Source organism: Tupaia chinensis, unplaced genomic scaffold (genome assembly GCF_000334495.1).
Source record: "Tupaia chinensis unplaced genomic scaffold, TupChi_1.0 Scaffold000386_1, whole genome shotgun sequence".
NCBI classification, from domain to species: Eukaryota; Metazoa; Chordata; class Mammalia; order Scandentia; family Tupaiidae; genus Tupaia; species Tupaia belangeri.
Genome location: NW_006159888.1, coordinates 3,119,848 through 3,139,930, shown reverse-complemented (window position 1 = coordinate 3,139,930; position 20,083 = coordinate 3,119,848). Strand labels below are relative to the sequence as shown.

General features: G+C 38.1%; 1 protein-coding gene and 1 pseudogene across 4 annotated transcripts in view; one reads left to right on the top strand and one right to left on the bottom strand.

The window, feature by feature from the left end:
- The window catches only part of MAP3K2 (mitogen-activated protein kinase kinase kinase 2), a 118,243-nt gene that overhangs the window by 29,561 nt on the left and 68,599 nt on the right, over nt 1-20,083 (bottom strand). For 3 of the 4 annotated variants that reach the window (XM_014589843.2, XM_006153694.3, XM_027773884.1), the window contains 6 exons: nt 10,735-10,848; nt 10,256-10,343; nt 9,779-9,909; nt 2,939-3,018; nt 1,060-1,127; nt 798-893 (listed from right to left, as the gene is read on the bottom strand). In XM_014589843.2, the coding sequence (XP_014445329.1) occupies nt 798-893; nt 1,060-1,127; nt 2,939-3,018; nt 9,779-9,909; nt 10,256-10,343; nt 10,735-10,848 (577 nt within the window). The remainder of the gene's footprint in view (nt 1-797; nt 894-1,059; nt 1,128-2,938; nt 3,019-9,778; nt 9,910-10,255; nt 10,344-10,734; nt 10,849-20,083) is intronic. The other variant, XM_014589844.2, reaches the window with a different exon arrangement.
- Nucleotides 17,400-17,753, top strand: LOC106735425 (cytochrome c oxidase subunit 6C-like; annotated as a pseudogene).

Genomic DNA, 20,083 nt, shown 5'->3' with positions numbered 1-20,083 from the left:
TTCTGTGAATAGGCAAAGAAACTGACATTGCAATGATTATAAGGCAAAAAGAAACAAGATCTAAAGACAAATTCGAATCATCTCCATGGTAAGACATACACAAGTGAAGTCCTGGAATAGAACCCCTTCACTTTGGGGAAAAAAGGAGAAAAAAATTTATTCTCATTTATAATATTGATTTTAAAAAAAATTGAGGTTTATATGTTGCATTTTTTTTTTCTTAAAGGAACAATGGAAGTATGAATTTCATGATGAAGGAATAATTTTCCAATATTATTTTTAAAGTTACTCCTTTCCTTTCAAAGGAAAGACAAGTATTAAGAGATTAGGCTGGCATAATGCTCAAATGTTACTATAATTTTAGTTATGACTCAATTTCCTAAAAAAATTAAAAAAAGTTTAACTAGAAAACTAAGTGATTCATGAACAGTTTTATTCAAATGCTATCATACAAGAGACATTTTAAAAGCTTTATATTTATCTTTACTATTTTCTTTTTTTTTTTTTTTTTTTTTTTTTTTTAGGTTTTTGCCATAAGGCAAGTACACTCATCAGAGAGAGAAAAAGTGAGAAATCAACCCCAGGAGAGGATGGCCACATCACAATCCCTTCTCCATTCTCCCCTCTAAATTTCGGGCATATGGTGGGCATGATTATCAAGCTGTCAGGGCTTGGATCTGAACCGTGCTCAGCCATATGGGAGACCAGTGCCTTAACCACCACACCACCTGCTGGCCCCCAACTCTGTTTGCTACTTTAAGGAAGCTATTCCTGTGATCTAACTGCCAGAAACTTACCATCATTATATTCTTGATGATGATATGACACATGATATCTTCTTGGATATGTTCCTCCTTTTCCAAATTTCTCAAAGATAGGGTTATCATAGTCTGCTAGAGCATGTAAGAAAGATATATGTTATTTTTAAAAAGTCAAATATTTCTAAAAATACATTTAAAAATTTTTATTTGATTTTTAAAAAACTGTCTCTTCTCCCTCCCAGTCAAAACATTTTCAGACACATAAACATTTAAACATTTAGAAATTATACAGTCTAACCTGAAAATTCCTGATGATTATCTGGGTAACTCTGTGCCCTAGGCATTCGTGATTTTGGATAGCTCTCTCTAGGAACAAAAAAAATGTCACATTAAATTAAGCTACATAAATAAAATATATTTTTTTATATCTTTAAGAGGTATCTGTATCTGTGTTTGTGTATATATGTGTATGTGTGCATACGTGTGTATATATGTATATGTGTGTGCATACATGCATACACACACATATAACTCATATGTATTATATTTATATATGTACATACATACACACACACAAACTCACTCTGAAACTAAAAAAAGAACTTCTTTTAAACATTTATTTGCTACACGTAGACAAAAAGCCCAGACTTATAAAAATTAATCTATAGAGTACAGTGGTAGAATATTTAAGAATCACAGGTGTTTGAAAAACACCAATTTCAATCTGAGCTCTGCTAATTTAACTGCATAACCATGGCAGATCACTTTTCTGAGACTATTTCCACATGTATAAAAACAAGATAATCATTTCTAACTCTTCATTGGTATGTAAAGGAAGCATTAATACTTTCTATTACAGGCACCAACAGTTAGTGTAATGGCTATGTCACTGGACTCCCATATAGCCGACCACGGTTTGAGTCCCGGACCTGGTAGCTTAAATTCATGCCGGGCGCATGTGCGTGTGTGCCCAGGATCCCAAGAGGAGAATGGAAGAGAAGGGATTGTGGCATGGTCATCCCCCCAGGGGGCTGATTTCTCGCTTTCTGTCTCTCTGTCTCTCTCTGTCTTTCTGGAGAGTGCACATGTCCTATAGCAAAAAATCTCCAAAAAAAAAAAAAACTTTCTATTACAGATAGGAAGTATTCAATATGTAGCATTCTCAATGATAATTCCCTAAATGTCTTAAAGTAGACTTTGACACAAAGGTTTTATATATAGGAATAAGAGAAAATTAAACATATATTCTCATATAGTATTAGTTATCTTTCCAGAATCTGCTTTTTATAATGCAACCACAAGGGAGATTAAACAGGTAAAGATTTTCATATTTACTCTTATTTGTGTGCTACAGGGTGTCTACGAAAAACATTCTCCTACTGAGACTAGAAGAGGGAGCACTTGTAAGAAAAAAATTTAGTCGCAAATTGATCCTGCTCATTTTCTTGAACAGCTATTTCACAAAGGCAAAGTACTTAAAATTTTGAAGTGACAACAAACACATTGGGCCCCGTTTACCAAGAATGTAAGCTATTTCTGAGCTGGTGCCAAAAGGAACATAATCCTGAACAGATGAAACAACTCAAAAGAGCTCAAAAACAAAACATACTAATGAAAAATTTGTTTCAAAAACAGTTTCAAAAGTAAGTATACATAAATCCTAAGTTTGCATTTGCCTTCAAACACACAATTTTGGTAAGGACCACTCAAAATAATATAGTTGGATATCTGTTTTCTTTAAAACTTTGGAAGGATATGTATGCTACCTAAAGAGAGACAGAGAAAATGAAGAAGCATCCCCTATGGGAATGGTCACACCACAAGCCCTTCTCCACCTCCCTTCTTCCAGGATTTTGGGCACACATACACAGACACCAAACATGTTTTTAAAGCCACCTGGTCCAAAACTCAAACTGCAAGATTGGCCATGCAAGATCCAGCCATTTTAACCACCATGTCACTGGCTGGTCCCTAGATATCACTTTCACTAATAGAGAGATGAATCCCATGAGGTGAAGGGATTTAACCACACTGAAAAATTTATTTGCCATCAGTAGAGACAAGTATCAATTAATTATACTCCTATCAAAGTTGTACAAACCAATTACTCATGATTCATCATGCTATCTATATGCATTTTGCCATATTATTAAAAAGTAAAGAACTACAAACATTACCCATCCAAAGGACTATCAAGTGATGGACAACTTCCTGAGCCAGAATTTTCAGGGCTGCTTAAAGATAATGGATCCAGCATCTAGGAAAAGAAAGAGTTCCACCATCATATGATCTGATATAACCAAATGCTACTTAATAATAAAAGTTTTTAAATGCTATACTGAGATATAATTCATCAGCATACTTTATTAAGCATCTAGAAGTGTAAAATTCAATGGCATTGAGAGTTGTGTGACCCTCACCACAACGTTAGAACATTTTCAGTACCCCTAAAAGAAGCCTCATACCCAACAGCAAGCAATCACTTTCAGAGTCACTCTTTTGAGTTTTTTTTGAAGAGAGATTTTTGCTATAGGGTACATAGCTTGCCAGAAAGATAAGAGAGACACACAGAGACAGAAAGCGAGAAATCACCCTCTGGGGGAATGGCCACGCCACAATCCCTTTTCCTTTATTCTCCTCGTGAGATCTTGGACATGCATGCACACGTACCCAGCATGAATTTAAGCCGCCAGGTCCAGGACTCAAACCATAGTCAACTATGTGGGAGTCCAGCAATGGAACCATTATGCTATCTGCTGGTCAGAGAGTCATTCACTTTTTTAAAAAGAATTATTTTATTAAACTTTATTTATCTATCTATCTACTTATTTATTTATTTATTTAATTTGACCAGAGAGAGAGAGAGAGAGAGAGAGGGAAAGTGAGAAAGCAAGCCAGCAGGTCTGGGACTTGAACCTTGGTTGGCCATGTGGGAATCCAGCGTCCTTAACCACCACACCACCTGCTGGCCCCAAGAGTCACTCATTTTTTAAAATATCTTCTTTAGATAAGCCACAACTTCAAAATTTCCTGAGAGAAAAATACATGGGAACTTCATAAAGTTTGTGGAAAATAAAACTAAAACATAAAAGTAGGGGCCAACGCTGGCACAACAGTAAAATTCAATGTTCTATGAGGCTGACCCATATGGTTCACATTGAGACCTCTCTGAGTATGCTGGACATGTGTGTGCACACCATCCAGTCTGACTGAAACTGAGAGTAGATGGTAGCATCAAAACTTTGTTGGGGATGCCTCTTTCTCTACTAAGAAATAAATAAGCTTTTTGGGGGCCGGCAGGTGGCAAAATAAATAAGCCTTTTTGGGCCACAGGTGGCATGGTGGTTGGAGTGCTGGACTCCTACAAGGCTGATCATGGTTTGAGTTTGGGACCTGGTAGCTTGCTCTCTCATTTTTTTCTCTCTCTCCTCATTAAAAAAATAATAACAACATGAAAATAAATATTTTTTTAAAAGAAATAAACCTTTTTAAAAAGATAAAAATTAAAAACATTATCTTTCTCAGGGCTGGCAGGTGGAGTGGTGATTAAAAGCACTGGATTCCCCCATGGCATACCACAGTTCAAGTCTCAGATCTGGAGGCTTGCTTTCTCATTTTCTCTCTCTCTTTTTCTCTCTCTGTCCCTCCCTGGTCAAATTAAAACAAGTAAATAAATAAGTAAAATTAAGTAAAAGAATTATGTTTTAAAAAAAACTTTCTCAACATAAACTCCATCAAGGTCAAGACACTTTTATAAATGATGAAAATAGCAATTTAGTCCATCCCTGAGGATCCTGAGACTTTAACCATGTTAGTGTAATCTTTTTTATATTATGAACTGAAGAAAAAATGGGTGCCCTTTAAAGACTTTTTAAGATTTAGGAAAAAAAAAAAAGAAGTCAGAAGCAGCCAAATCAGGATCACAAGGCAGACATCTAATGATTTCCCACCAAAACTCTTGCAAAATCGCCTGTTTGATGAGAAATGAGCAGGAGCATTGTCAAGGTGGAGAACTCTTTGGTGAAGCTTTCCCAAGCATTTCCTTCCTTCCTTCCTTCCTTCCTTCCTTCCTTCCTTCCTTCCTTCCTTCCTTTCTTTCTTTCTTCTTTCTTTCTTTCTTTCTTTCTTTCTTTCTTTCTTTCTTTCCTCTTTTTTGCTGAAGGTTAGGTTAATTTTCTTAAAATGCCTTCATAATAAGCAGATATTATTTTGGGGCCCTCTGGGAAGTCAACAAGCAAAATGCTTTAAGCATTTCAAAAAATTTATGGCCATGACCTTTGCTCTTGACTAGCCTGCTTTCACTTTGGACCACTTTCACATGTTGGTATTCATTACTTTGTGCTTTGTCTTTAGGATTGTAGTAGCAAAGATGTGTCATTTATGGTTAAAATTCTTCAAAGAAATGCTTTAGGATCTTGATCAAGTGCTATACCTGGAGTCCTGAAAAACAACATTGGGCATGTGTGCCCAAAATCCCAAGAGAAGAATAGAGAAAAAGAGGCTGCAGCACGGCCATAGCTTCTAGGGGGTGCTTTCTCACCACCACCCCCCCCAATCTCAGGCAAGCACACATGCTCTACAGCAAGCTTTCTTTTTCTAAGTTTTTGCTATAGGGTGCATGAACTCACTGAGAAAAACAGAGATAGAAAAAGAGAGAGGGAAAGTTAAAATTTCCCCCTCACGCACCCTGCCCCGGGGGAATGGCCCTGCTGCAACCCCTTCTCTCTCCTCTCAGGATTTTTGGATATGCATACACACACGACCAGTGTCATTTTTTTTTTTTAAAGAGATATTTTTGTTATAAGGTGTGTGTGCTCACCTGAGAGACAGAGAGACAGAGAAACAGAAAACAATAAATTACACCTGGAGGATGGCCACAACGCAATCTCTTCTCCTCCATTCTCCTCTTGGGATTTTGGGTATGCATACGCATGCACCTGGTATGAGTTTTAAGCTTAAGCTTCTGAGTCCAGGACTCAAACCATGATCAACTACATGGGAATTCAACGACATAATCATTATACCACCTGCTGGGCCATCCAGAGTGATTTTTTAAAAATAATTATTTTATTAAACTTTATTTGTTTATTTTAATTTGACCAGAGAGTGACGGGGGCAGGGGATGGCTGAGAAAGCAAGCCACCAGGTCCGGGACTGGCACTATGGTCAGTCATGTGGGAGTCCAGTACCCTTAATCACCACACTACCTGTCAGCCCTAAGCCCACCCACTCAGAGTGATTTTTAAGCTGCAGGGTCTGAGACTCCAATCACAGAGTTGGTTACGTGGAATCCAGCTGCCTTAACGTCCGCTGGGTCAATAACAAGCTCTTTTTTTTTTTTTTTTTTGGCTTTTGCCACAGGGTACATGTGCTTGTTGGAGAGAGAAAAAGATAGGGAAAGTGAGAAATCAATGCCCTGGGATGGGGCAGGGATGGCCATACCACAATCCCTTCTCCTCCATTCTCCTCTCAGGATCTGGGGCATTCATGCACATGTGCCCAGCATGATTTTCAAGTCATCAAGTCTGGGACTTGAACCATAGTTGGCCATGTAGGAATCCAGTGCCTTAACCACCATACCACCTATTGGCCTGAAAACATGTTTTTTTTTTTTTCCCCTGTAGAACACAGGGGCTCTTTGTAGTGTCAGAGAAAGAGAAACCAAGAAATCACCCCTTAGGGGTGATGGCCATACTATAATCCCTTACCCTCCATTTACCTCTCAGAATTTGGTGCATGCACGCAGACATGCCTGGCATGAGTTTCAAGTTGGGACTGGGACTGGGACTCAAGCCACAGTCAATCAAGTAGGATTCCAGCACACCTTAACTACTATCCCATCTGCTAGCCCCTCTACAAGCCATTTTTTTTTTTAAAGAGAGATTTTTGCTATAGGGCATGTGTGCTCTTTGGAGACAGAGACAGAAAGCAAGAAATCACCCCCCAGAGGGTACAGCCACACCACAATCCCTTCTCTAGGGATTTTGAGCAGGCACACACGCACATGTGCCCAGCCTCAATTTGAACCACCAGGTCCAGAATTCAAACTGCGGTCAACTATGTGAAAGTCCAGTGACTTAACCATTATGCCATCTGCTGGTCCCATCTACAAATATTTTTTTAAAAAAGAAAGTTCTGATCTTATCTGTAGCTGATCTGAGTGCAACCATTTTGGTACCCACTGAGCAGAAAGTTTGCTCTACTTTTCAGTCAGAATTGTGTAACCAATTGAGATGTCTGTGGTGATGGCTATTGTCTCTCCTGTTCATCACTGGTCCTTTTCAATTAGAGCAAGAACAAGATTAATCTTTTCATTGCCAATTGATGTGGATGGTCTGCCACTGAGGGTACTATCATCAGTATCATTTCATCTCTTCTTAAAATCAATTATCCAGGAGCAGTGTGAAGAAGAAGAGGCAAGAGTGACCCCCGGACCGACCAAAGCCTGCGCGCTGCTGCATCCCGTGTCCAGCACCTACATCCCACCGTTGTCGCCACATGCCAAAGAGAAAGGCTGAAGGGAATGCTAAAGGAGATAAAGCCAAGATGAAGGACGAACCACAGAGATCTGCAAGGTTGTCTGTGAAATCTGCTCCTCCAAAGCCAGAGTCCAAGCTTAACAAGGCCTCTGTAAAGAAGGGAGAGAAGATACCCAAAGGGAAAAAAGGGAAGAGCTGATACTGGCAAGGATGGGAATAACCCTGCAGAAAATGGACATGCTAAAACAGACCAGGCACTGAAAGCTGAAAGTGCTGGAGATGCCAAGTGAAGTGTGCGCATTTTTGATAACTGTGTACTTCTGGTGACTGTACAGTTTGAAATACTATTTTTTTAATCAAGTTTTATAAAAATGCAGAATTTTGTTTTACTTTTTTTTTTTTTTTTTAATCTATATTATTAGCACACAGAAACCTTCATTGTTGTTTTGGGGTGAAGGGGCATGTGCCACTAATAGAATGTCTCTGAAGCTAGATTGATTTGGATAACATTTTTCCCTTCTAGTTTTTGTTTGTTTGTTTGTTTGTTTTTTCCCTTCTAGTTTTGAGAGACTTCCTCTTGGCTCCCTAGAGGAGGGATTCCCTTACACACACAGCCACCTTGGCACAGATGCCTTGCGTGTGGAAAACTTAACATTAGCCTTCTCCCTCTCTGCCTTCAGCATAGACTTAACTCTCTTTAACCAGAGACCCATTGGGACCTGACCACGGAAAATTGGTTATACCAGTTTACCAGGCAATCTGGACTTCCCAATGACATTGAGATAGCACCTTTCAAAAGAGCAGCAGTTCCTTTTCTATATTGTTGGATCTTCAGATTAATAATTCTGCCATTTTCATTTCCCGAAAGTCAGGGTCGGCTCATGAAAAGTTGTTAAAACAACATGCTAATTGTCAACCCCCACTCTAAACTTTCTCTGTTCAGAGCATCAAATTAAGACTTCATTGGGTTTTATACAGGCTTTCTGATCTTGGTAGTCCACTGAAGAAGGGAGTTTGAAAGTTGTTGTATACTGTTTTTAAAGAATTATTTTTATTTAATTTTTATTTATTCATTTAATTCATTTTTTAATATGACCAGAGAGAGACACAGAGAGAAGCAAGCCGCCAGGTCCAGGACTAGAATAGTTGTCAGCCATGTGGGAGTGTCCAGCGCCTTAAGCTCCATACCACCTGCTGGTCCCCTAAAGTTGTTGTATACTGTTAACAATTGTCTGCCCATGTTCTGCCTGAAATACCATGATTGTTTATGAAAAGTATCTAATAAAGCTGGATACAGTTTGGCTTGGGAAAAAAAAATCAATTATCCATTTGCAAACTGCTGATTTCATTGGGGCATCATTCTCATAATATACTTTTCATAAAGCATCAATGATTTCAGCATTCTTCTGCCCAAGCTTCACCACAAATTTGTTTGTTCTTGCTTCAATTTTGGCAGAATTCATGCAGCTCTGATAGGGGCTCGTTTCAAACTGGTGTTTCCCTCTTCTCAGTGCCTCAAACTATATTCTGTTCAGACATGTTATAACAAGTTAATATGAGTTTATTTTGGTGCAAAACAATTCTGAAATCCATGTAGTTTTTTCATAATACCCATTTTCCACGAATCTTCTGAAGACCTCTTGTGTCCTTTCCCTATGAACTATTAGATAAATAATTAAAGGCTAAAACATTTCACATAGATTTGCTAAAAACTGAACAACAGCTCTGTCCAAATTGAGACTACTGACACTGCAACAGCTATATCATTAAAAAATGAAAATTATGGCAAGAGTGTGAGAATACAATGCAATGTAAGGGAATAAGAGAACTTCTATAAAAACATTTAATACTACAAAACTAAAATATTTTAAATGTATTTTATTGGGTTATTAAGTCATGATGCATTTTTGCATAGAAAATTAAATCATGACTTTTCCAATAACCTAACAGAGAGTTCTCAAACCTCAGTTTTACAAAGTTAAGTATTTGTAGTTTTACTTTTTCAAATGTTAATTTAAAAAAATCTTTAACATTAATCCCAGGATCACAAAAAATATGCATTATTCATTCATTCATTTATGGATGAACAATCTAAGAAGATCAACCTTATTTTAGCTTTCTTTATACATCAATACAAAGAGGGGCATATGAATTAATGGACTTTTCCCATATATTTTACTATTTTGTTCACTTAAGACAAGGACTAGCGGGTGGCATGGTGGTTATAGTGTTAGACTCCCACAAAGCCAACCATGGTTGGAGTCTCAGATTTAGCAGCTTGCTTTCTCCCTTCCTCTCTCTGCCTCTCTCTCTGGGAAGCACCTGTGTCCTACAGCAAATTTTAAAATAATCACAATGATAAATAAAATTAAATAATTCTTAAAAAATTAAAGATGATGTAGGACTGAAAAAGAGTTAAACCAACCAACTCCTGCCCTCACTCCCCTGCCCCACATACACACAATACTTGCCAAATCACTATGATCTTGACAACATCTCTTGAAATAAAATGACAAACAACATCAAACTTTTGCTTACTTGGTCCATGCTCTCTGGAATGAATTCTCCTTCACTGTTGATACTGGTAAATGACCCATTCCGGGCCACCTGGTGTAATTCATCTGGAATGTATCCTGGGGGAGGGGAACTTCTATCTCTACTACTGGGACCTCAAAGCAGAAAAATTAAATGATTTTACAAACATAGCAAGAAATCAGTTTTTCTTTTGATTAAATAAGCTATGTTTCTGAACTACATCAGCAATATAGTTAAACGTTAAAACAATCTGGGTATAAATAAAATAATAAACTTAAACTGGAGATTGTTAATCCTGTAATAGTGTTAACGAATTTCCAAGGGACATCAGATACTATTGAGAGAATGTAGTTAGCTTATACAAAGTACAGAGAGTACAGAGATAGGATACTATTTATCAGAGAAAGTTTAGGTGTTACTCTACATTAAAGAATGGAAAAGCTGTTGAGAAATCACTCATTTCAGATACTAACTTCTTACCTATTACAGAAAGCCGTTTTTTCCTCTCTGCTCCAAATACTGTATTGTCCAAATCATCTAGTGATGGCAACGGTTCTAAATTACCAGCCTGCAAAGGAAAAAGAACAATTAATGCTATTTTTTCCCTTTAAGGCTTTAAACAGAATTCTCTCCCTACCAAATACAATTTACCTATTATTCTATACTGTTCATGGGCCTTATCAAATTTTCCTAATCTTTGACATTTTAATTCTAACATAATTCTTCCCAAGGTATCAGTTTCTATTAGTTTCTTATGTACAATATGTACTTATTTGTAATTTTGATGATGTCATTTTGAGGAGTAAAGATATTAAAATACAGCAATTAGTATGGAAGTTTATATCTAATCATACTGAAAATATATTAATAATTACAGAATAATCTATGCTTCATATACTGATTTTTACAGGCATAAACCCTACAATCCTTACTGAAAATAAAAAAATCCCAATTCATACCTGTGTACCTCCATTTAATACAAGTAATATCTTGAGGCTCTTCATATGAACACTACGATCCAGTAGTTCCACAGCTTTGTCCAAGTCATCTTGGGTAGTTAATGGGATTACCAACTAAACAAAAAAGAACATAAGGAAATGATGCAGCTATCTCATCAAGTCAAGCTCTTTCATGATCAATAAGGATGAGTATGTATAAATTTTGACTTTTTTAAAGAATTATTTTATTTAACTTTATTTATTATTATCATTATTATTTTCCAGTTTGATCAGAGAGAGACAGAGAGAGAGGAAGTGAGAAAGCAAGCCACCAGGTCTGAGACTTGAATCGTGGTCGGCCATATGAGAGTCCAGCACCTTTAACCACCATGCCATCTGCTGGCCCCCCAAATTTTGACTTATTAATCATTACATTCTTCTGAATAATATATATGGAGATTAATTTTCTAGATATTTCTACAATATTGCTAAATTTAAGTTACAATATATTTACCACCAAAAAGCATGAAGGAGCATACACAGAAACTATACAAAATAAAGGTACTACTTTTCATCTGCAAAAATGGAACTCCTAGTTTTTTTTCCCCAATAATAATCACAATTTGTACCCTTATCTGGTAATGTTTATTAACACACCAACACCCCGAATGTCTGTGAGAACTGACATGAAGAGGTGCCACTATAATAAGTCCAATGTACTCGATCTACAACTCACCTCCAGTTCATCTCTCTGATACTGGTGACCTGAGCACTACACTTTAAAACAAATAAGCTAGATGGATCAGCCATCCCATAGAACCCTGAATGTGGAATCTGCTTTCATTGGTCCTCTCATGAATCAGATGTTATAGAAGACAAATGCACCTAAGAAGTCTATGAGAAAAAGTGTAATTTATACAATTTAAGAACATTTTAAAAAATCTTCTCATCTTTCTTAACAAGAACAAAAAGTCAACTCAGTTGCTTAAAAAGATAGTCAATGACTTTGAAGTATATTTCCTTTTTTAAATATAATTATCTTATTTTATTTATTCATTCATTCATTTTTTAATTTGACCAGAGAGAGACAGAGGGTGAGAGTGAGAGAGAGAGTAAGTGAGAAAGCAAGGCACCAGATTCAGGACTTGAATCTTGGTCGGCCATGTGGGAGTGTCCAGCACCTTAACCACCACGCCACCTGCTGGTCCCATGAAGTATATTTCATTTAATTAAAAGAAACAACAAAAACAAGTGAACATATTTCACACTTATGTTCTGTGCTCTAATTAGTACAGTATATAAACCACTCGAGTTTAAGGCCTAGTTAGTTTAGGGTCCTCTACAAAATAAACTCCTGGGGACAAGGACCTCACTGCCCTCCACCCCTACCCTCGCCCCAACAGCAGTAATGAGCACAGAGCAATGGAAAAAGAGATACTCGACAAATGTTCTTTAATAAATATCACAGGGTGAAAAAGCTCAATCTGCTCCCAAACCTACGAGGTGGCATGAGGTGCATTCACTCTCTGCAAAACTGCTTTATGGAAAACAGTCCTTGTTTTAAGAAAAGCTGGGACCAGCAGATGGCATAATAGTTACATTTCTGGATCCCACACAGTCGACAATGGTTTGAGTCCTAGACCCAGCGGCTTAAAACTCACACTGAGCCCATGTGCATGCATGCCCAAAATCACAAGAGAAGAATGGAGGAGAAGGGATTGTGGCATGGCTGGCACCCTGGGGGGGGATTTCTCACTTTCTGTTTCTGTGTCTCGGACAAGTGCACGTGCCCTATAGCAAAAGCCTCACTAATGAAAGGGGGGAGGGGGCCAAGGCAACTGAATCTCTGCTCTAAATCCCATCTTCTAGACCCCAATAAAAGCTCAGCAAGAAGCCATTTAAATCTGAGGTGTGTCTTGCCATGTTCTGGGACTAAGATGACTGAGTCTCTGCTCTAAACTCCATCTTCCAGACCCCCCAAAAGCTCAGCAAGAAGCCATTTGTATCTGAGGTGTGTCCTGCTGTGTTCTGGGACCAAGGCGACTGATCTTACTCTGCTGTTTAGCCTCCACACACTGAGTGTCTAGACAGGCCTAGGTGTACAGTAGCCAAGCATCTGAATACTTTAGGATCACAGAAATCCTCAATCCTTACTGAACCTGCTGCCTGAAGAAACTCCTCTTTATATATCTGAACCTCTTTCTATGGATACCATCTTGCAAAACACAGTAGAAGAGAGAAATTGTCTCAGAAGTAAGTTACGGTAAAGGGAAGTACATGATCTTACAATTGCAGAAACCTTCTCTAAGCAATCATCCAAAAGTGAAAACACCACCAAATGACTCAAATTCAGAGAAGAGAGACAGCAAAGTGAGCAACAGGGAGAAGTACAGAGCTGTAGATAGCGTGGCTCATCTCACACACGCCTCTGAACTCTCAGTTGAAATCCTGCAGTTCAGCCCAAGTGTACCTATTCCCTAGGAACTGTGAGGCCTTTGTAATATCCAGTTCCAAGATCAAAAGCGCAGGTTGCTTCATGAGCATCAGGGAACCGGAACTGCAGAGAGACTGCAGATCACCTCCTCCTTGGAATTAACTCCAAGAAATTAGGAAGAAACATATAATCCATCAGATGACCAGAAATCACCACAGAGGTGCAAGAAATATGAGAAATCAAGAAAATATCTCTCCTCCAAGGGAAAAGAACAACACTTCATCATCAAAAGACGGTACACAATGGAACTCATGGAAATATCCAATAAAGAATTCAGAACATTCACAGTGACAAAACTAAACGAGATGCAAGACATGAGAAAAAATGAACTCCAGAAGGTACAAGAGAAAAGAGACAAGTGCCAGGAGGTGAGGAAGTTTTTCATGACCTAGAAAAAAATCACTAAAAAGACTGAGAAGATAGCCCAAAAACATAAGCGTAACACACGAGAAATACTAGATACCATTAAGTGCCCCAAAATTCAGATAATCAGTATTCCAGAGAGTGAAGAAACTGATAAGGGTACTGATAGACTATTCCATGAACTCCTGGAAGAAAACTTTCCAAACCTAGAGAGGCATTCAGATATCGAGACTCAAGAAATACAAAGGACCCCGAATATAATCAACCCAAGGTCTTCTATGAGGCACATTACAGTTAGTTTGGCCAAATCCACAGATAAAGACAAGACACTAAAAGAGAGAAATATGAGGTTACTTACAAAGGTTATCCTATCAGGTTAACATCAGACCTCTCATCAGGAACAATAAGAGCAAGGAAAACCAAGGAGGGAGTAGGTAAATATATTCAGTGTTAAATGAAAAACAATTTCAACTAAAAATGCCATACCCTGAAAGATTATCCTTCATATGGGAAGAAAAGATAAAACCATTTTCAGATAAACAAAACCTGAAAGAATTAACCAACACCAGAACAACTCCAAAAAATTCTGAAGGGAATACCAGGAAAACTAAAATCAACACAGACAGAAATAAGAGAACAAAAGCAACCAAGAAAATGCTAGGGACAAATCCAGAAATATCAATAACAACATTGATTGTTAACTTCCAGGATTTAAAAGGAAAGGACCAAAGTAACAGTGCTAATTCAACAGAAGAGAGATTAGTTACATGAGACTGAACTGGTGAAATAGAAATTTATGACTTTTGACTAAAACAGTACTGATTTTTTTACTATGCTTTCTTTTCCAGATTTAAGGATTTTGCTTTCTATTGAGCCGTTGGTAGTTTCAGCAATTTGTCAAAATGGTTTTTTGCATGTTTTTTTTTAATTTTTAAAAATATAATTATTTATTTAATTTTATTCATTCATTTATTTTAATTTGACCAGAGAGAGAGACACAGAGAGAGGGAGGAAAAGTGAGAAAGCAAGCCACCAGGTCAAGGACTCAAACCATGGCCGGCCATATGGGAGTATCCAGTGCCTTAACCACCACCCTACCTGCTGGTCCCTGCTTTTTTAATTTGAAACATAATTTTTTATCCCTTCCTGACCCCTCTGGAATTGAAAAATATTTGTGAGTATTCTTATTTTGTGGCAGAAGGGTTATTTGCATAAGCTCAATAATATCTGTTGCCTTGCATCAGAAATTGGAAATACATGGGAACCAGCAGTTTAGCGTAATGGCTATGTCGCTGGACTCCCACGTAGTCGACCGCGATTTGCGTCCCGGACCTGGTGGCTTAAACTCACGCCGGGCGCGTGTGCGTGCATGCCCAAGATCCCAAGAAGAGAACGGAGGAGAAGGGATTGTGGTGTGGCCATCCCCCCGGGGGGTGATTTCTCGCTTTCTGTCTCTCTGTCTCTCTCTGTCTGGCGAGCGCACACGCCCTATAGCAAAAAACCTCTCTCAAAAAAAAAAAAGAGAAATTGGAAATACTTGTTATAGCCAGGGCTCTGACTGAAATGTCATATCTGAAGATATGACCAGAAAACTATGGAACTAAGGTAGATCTCAAGAAAGCCAACAGAAGCTCTTGGAAAAATTGCCTGGCACCATAAACAGTTCTGCCTGGCAGAGAGGATTAGAGAAACCATATGAAAGAATTCATACCATAGAATAACCTGGACTCTTCCAGCCCAGCACTATAATCAGTAAAGATTTCTAAAGAACAGCCACAACCAGAGGATTACCTTGAGGAGGACTCTGAAGGAAGGAAAAGAAGCTGATCTTTGCTAGCAGATAGTGAATCACAGAATATTTGGTAGGTAGAACTGAGTTGGGAAGGTCCATGTGTGAATTGTGTGCTGGGTGTTTGCTTCCCAACAGCTTGAGTAGTTAACATGTCAAAAATATTTAAAACCATACTGTCTCTGTTATAGAGTCACAAACAAAATTATAACAAATATTTTGAAAATTATCTTTAAAATTCAGTTTTTTGAGAAAATTTTGCAATTTATTAACTCTCAAGAACTAGGGAATATGAGCAAAAAATTTTAATATTTTGTAAAGTAAACGTTTGTAAGAAAATGTAAATAAATCAATTAAAAATTGTAAAAGAATAATAAAAGGCTGCCAGACACAAATGTAAAGCAGGATGAATACAAAGTGAATTCTACCACACAACCTGCTTACATATTCTGTACTTAAAACTACATTCTCAATCTCTGTTTGTAGCTAATTTTCTACTACAAGTTATTTATTAATCAGTTTCATTATTCTCTTCAAATGTTTTCTAGTTAAAAGAAAAATGGCCAGCCAGCAATTGACATGGTGGCTAAAGAGCTAGACTCCCACATGACCAACTATAGTTCAAGTCCTGGGTCTTGGTGTCTTACTTTTTCACTTTCGCGTGCTCTCGCTCGCGCATGCTCTCTCTCTCTCTGTCTCTCTGGTGAGCACATGTGCCCTATAGCAAACTTAAAAAATAATAAATGAAATGAGTAATTTTTTAAACAAGGAATTATTAACTTCGGTATTATAAGCCTAATTACTAATCTACTTAATTATTTTAATTTTCCTTTCAATTACAAACTACTTGGTACACTCTGCTCCTATCTTTAGAATTCTATGTTTATTATATTTTAGGCACTCAAAAACATTTTAAAGCAATAATGATTGTTCTACCAATTTTTCTTTTGAAAGGAAAATCTGTATACCTAATTTTACAGTTAACTATAATTGGAGTGTTTACTTCCCCAAGATACTACTGTTTTGTGGGGGGAAAACATTAATTTAATGGTAACCAAATGCGCCTAAGTAACTCTACTCTTCCTTCAGTTTGCTGCTCAAGAAGAATGGACATTCTAGAGGAGCACCTGGAGTGGCAGCATGCTCCTGACAGGATCTTTCCTCTGGTCTGGGGTCATTAGTAACAAAGTATAGAGTGAGAACTAAGAGCCAAGAACAATTCTCCAATTACCCAAATTATACTAAATAAATCATAGAATGTTTTCTTGCTTAGTGAATTCATTTCAGTCTGATTCATGAAATCTATCTGTCTCTGGCTTATTACTGATAAGTCAGTTATATGTTAATATAAAAGAAACTAAAAGTTGAGTTCAAGAACACAGTATTTAGAACTTACATTGAAAGAAGCAAATTATCTTCCAGACTTTACACAGTTAAGTATGAAAAAGGTTTTCTTACTCTACTAATCTAAAATGGGAAAGATCTTAGAAAATCCTTACTCTGCCTCAACGCCTCCATATTCACTCCCCACCACACACACATGTGCACAAGCGCACACACACACACACACACACACACACACACACACAGCTAGAACTTTATCAGATAAAGAGAAGTTAAACTAGCAAATTCAGCCAATCTCAGCTTAAATTTTCTAGTTGTTCCAATTCTGACAAACTAAAAGTTCACAGGATAGTTCATTTCAGAGGAATATATAGAAATAAAATAATATGCAGTATAAATGAATTTTTTCCTTGTCCGCAGGTCCACAAAACTAACATCCCTTATAAGGTTATCCCTAATATCCTGCTATGATCTGAATATGCCCCTTTATAAATCAGGTGTTAAAATTGGGTTGCTATTGTGATAGTTAATAGAGTGAAACCTTAACATAAGTCTGGTATTAAGAGATGGGGCATTTAGGAGGTGGTCAGGATTAGACAAGGTCATCAGAATACGGCCCTCATTAATGAATACTAGTGACTTTAGAAGAAGAGGGAGAGAGAGCCAAGCTAACATGCTCTTGCTCTCCTGCATGTGATGTCCTACACTGCACAGAGGGACTCTGCACAGAGTCCCCAACAAGAAGATCCTCATGAGAAGCAGCCTCGATTTTTCTTCTTCAGCCGGGAAGGACGTTGCTATTGAGACACAGTAACTGCCATGGCTTCCAGTGCTTTGGCGAATTCTGGCCACGCATCTGCGATTTCATACTGTTGGAGCATTCATTATATCCCTGAGTGTTGCAGCTTTCTATGTCTCCTGTGGCTGAACCAAGAAAGAAGGCATATGCAGATTTCTACAGAAATTATGATTCCATGAAAGATTTTGAAGAGATGAGGAAGGCTGGTATCTTTCAGAGTACAAAGTGATTTTGGAATGTAAAGAATGTCACTGGAGGGACCAGCAGTTAGCGTAATGGCTGTTATTGGATTCCCACGTAGTCGACCGCGGTTCGTGTCCCTGACCCAGTGGCTTGAAACTCACGCCGGGCGCATGTGCGTGCATGCCCAAGATCCTGAGAGGAGAATGGAGGAGAAGGGATAGCGGCATGGCCATCCCCCCTGGGGGGTGACTTCTTGCTTTCTGTCTCTCTGTCTCTCTCTGTCTGGCAAGCGCATGTGCCCTATGGCAAAAACCAAAAAAAAAAGAATGTCACTGAATTGGTGCCATGTTCCTGAACTATGGAACATGAATACATGGGCTAAAGAATGGTTTCTCTTGGGACCAGCAGTTAGTGTAATGGCTATGTCACTAGACTCCCATGTAGTCGATCACAGTTCAAGTCCTGGTCCCGGTGGCTTAAACTCACGCCGGGCACATGTGCGTGCATGCCCAAGATCCCAAGAGGAGAATGGAGAAGAGATTGTGGCGTGGCCATCCCCCCTAGGGGGTGATTTCTTGCTTTCTGTCTCTCTGTCTTTCTGGAGAGCATACACGCCCTATAGCAAAAACCTCTCCAAAGAAAGAAAAAAAAATTAATTTCTCTTGATAAATAAATACTGTGGACAGTTAAAAAAAAAAAAAAAAGAAAGAAAGAAAGAAAAAGAAGCAGCAGCCTCTTATCTTTTGGATTTCCAAAACCATGAACTGGGTAAATCTGTATTCATTATAGATTATCCAGTCTTTGCTATTTAGTTGTTAGCATCAGAAAAATGGACTAAAATGTTCCCTTAATGTACAAGGTCATGTATTTGGTTTGGGACAATAGGTCATGATGTCAATCAGGACATGGTTAACTCACAGAATCACAGATTCTCGAAGGACTTCAAGGTTGCAAGAAATTTTAATGTAATCTTACCCTAATGCCACCTCTACCACGCAATACCCAAGTAGCCAATACCCTGACTGGCAGGATCTTTCACAGAAACCCTCACAAATCATGAGAAAAAATTATTAAATAAGAAGACACTTGTGATCAGACCCATAATGTAGCAGCTAAGTATTGTGCAGAGGAAACTGTATCCAGAGGAAGCTGGATCCCACATGGCCGACAGGGTTTAAGTTTAGCCCTAGTGGTAACACCCTGGGCTCATGTGTAGTGCCTAGGATTCGAACAGGATGAGAATTAGAAGGAGGAGGATTGTGACATGACCAGGCCTCACTGGGGGATGCTCTCTTTCCTCTCTACCCCAATTTCTCTCTCTCTCTCTCTCATGTACACATGCACACTCTATTGAAGGGGGAGGGGATTTTCTCATTTTTGGAAAATAGAAAAGGGTTCCTGAAACTAAGACTGGGTCTCAATCCTCAAGAAAACCACAAAATAAATTATATGAATAAACAGGAGAACTCAGGGAAAAAAAAAAAAAAAACCGCAAACTAATCTCATTTTTCTTGATAGATCTGCTAGGCTAACAGATCAAGATGGTCTTGTAATCTTAATACATCTTGGCATCTGAAAGTTTTCCATAACATGACTTTAGACACCCTCCTCCCAAAAGAGATATTTCTGGGATCCTCTAGAATCATAAGAATTCAAGTTCAAGTTCATTATGTGGGAAAAGATAGTAGGAAATACTGCTAGAAGAATGGAGGAGACAGGGAAGGGAAAAGGCCAATAAAGGACTTTATATTCCTCAACTTACCGGTGTGTGCAAGTGGAATCAATCCATCCCCACTGCCCAGTAAACTCCAAGGCCCATCTCCCACCTCCCTACCCCCTACAGTATGTACATCATCTCCTGTAGCTATACCTCTAGAAAAGCCTCAAAGTCTCAGGGCTGGCAAATGGTAATCAGATCAGTACAAACAAATAGTAAGTGCCAAGAATAGGCCTGGGCAATAAAGTGTGTTCATGGCTAACTGAAAACTCACAAAAAGGATATGAAAAATAAAAGTATAAAATATTACTATAGATAGTACTTATCACTGAGTTTGAGATATTGATTATTTAAGATATAGATATTTACAAGATATTTGTATCCCTGAGCTGTAAGTGGTTTCAACAGACAAGCCATGTTAGCTTTTTCTTTTGCTTTACATAGCAATAATTCATTTACAAACTATTGGGGCTTCGGAAAAGTCATGACCTATTTTTCTATATTTTTCTATGCGATAGTGTATCCTGACTTTTCTGATGACCCCCTATTATTTTCAATGCTTGAACATTTGCAAAGTTACTTTCATATGTTTTCTTGCATTAATCTTTGCTAAACTGTCCACTGTCACTCCATTCCACTGACACTTTTCCTATTCATGAAATATACAAGTCTTTTCCATCT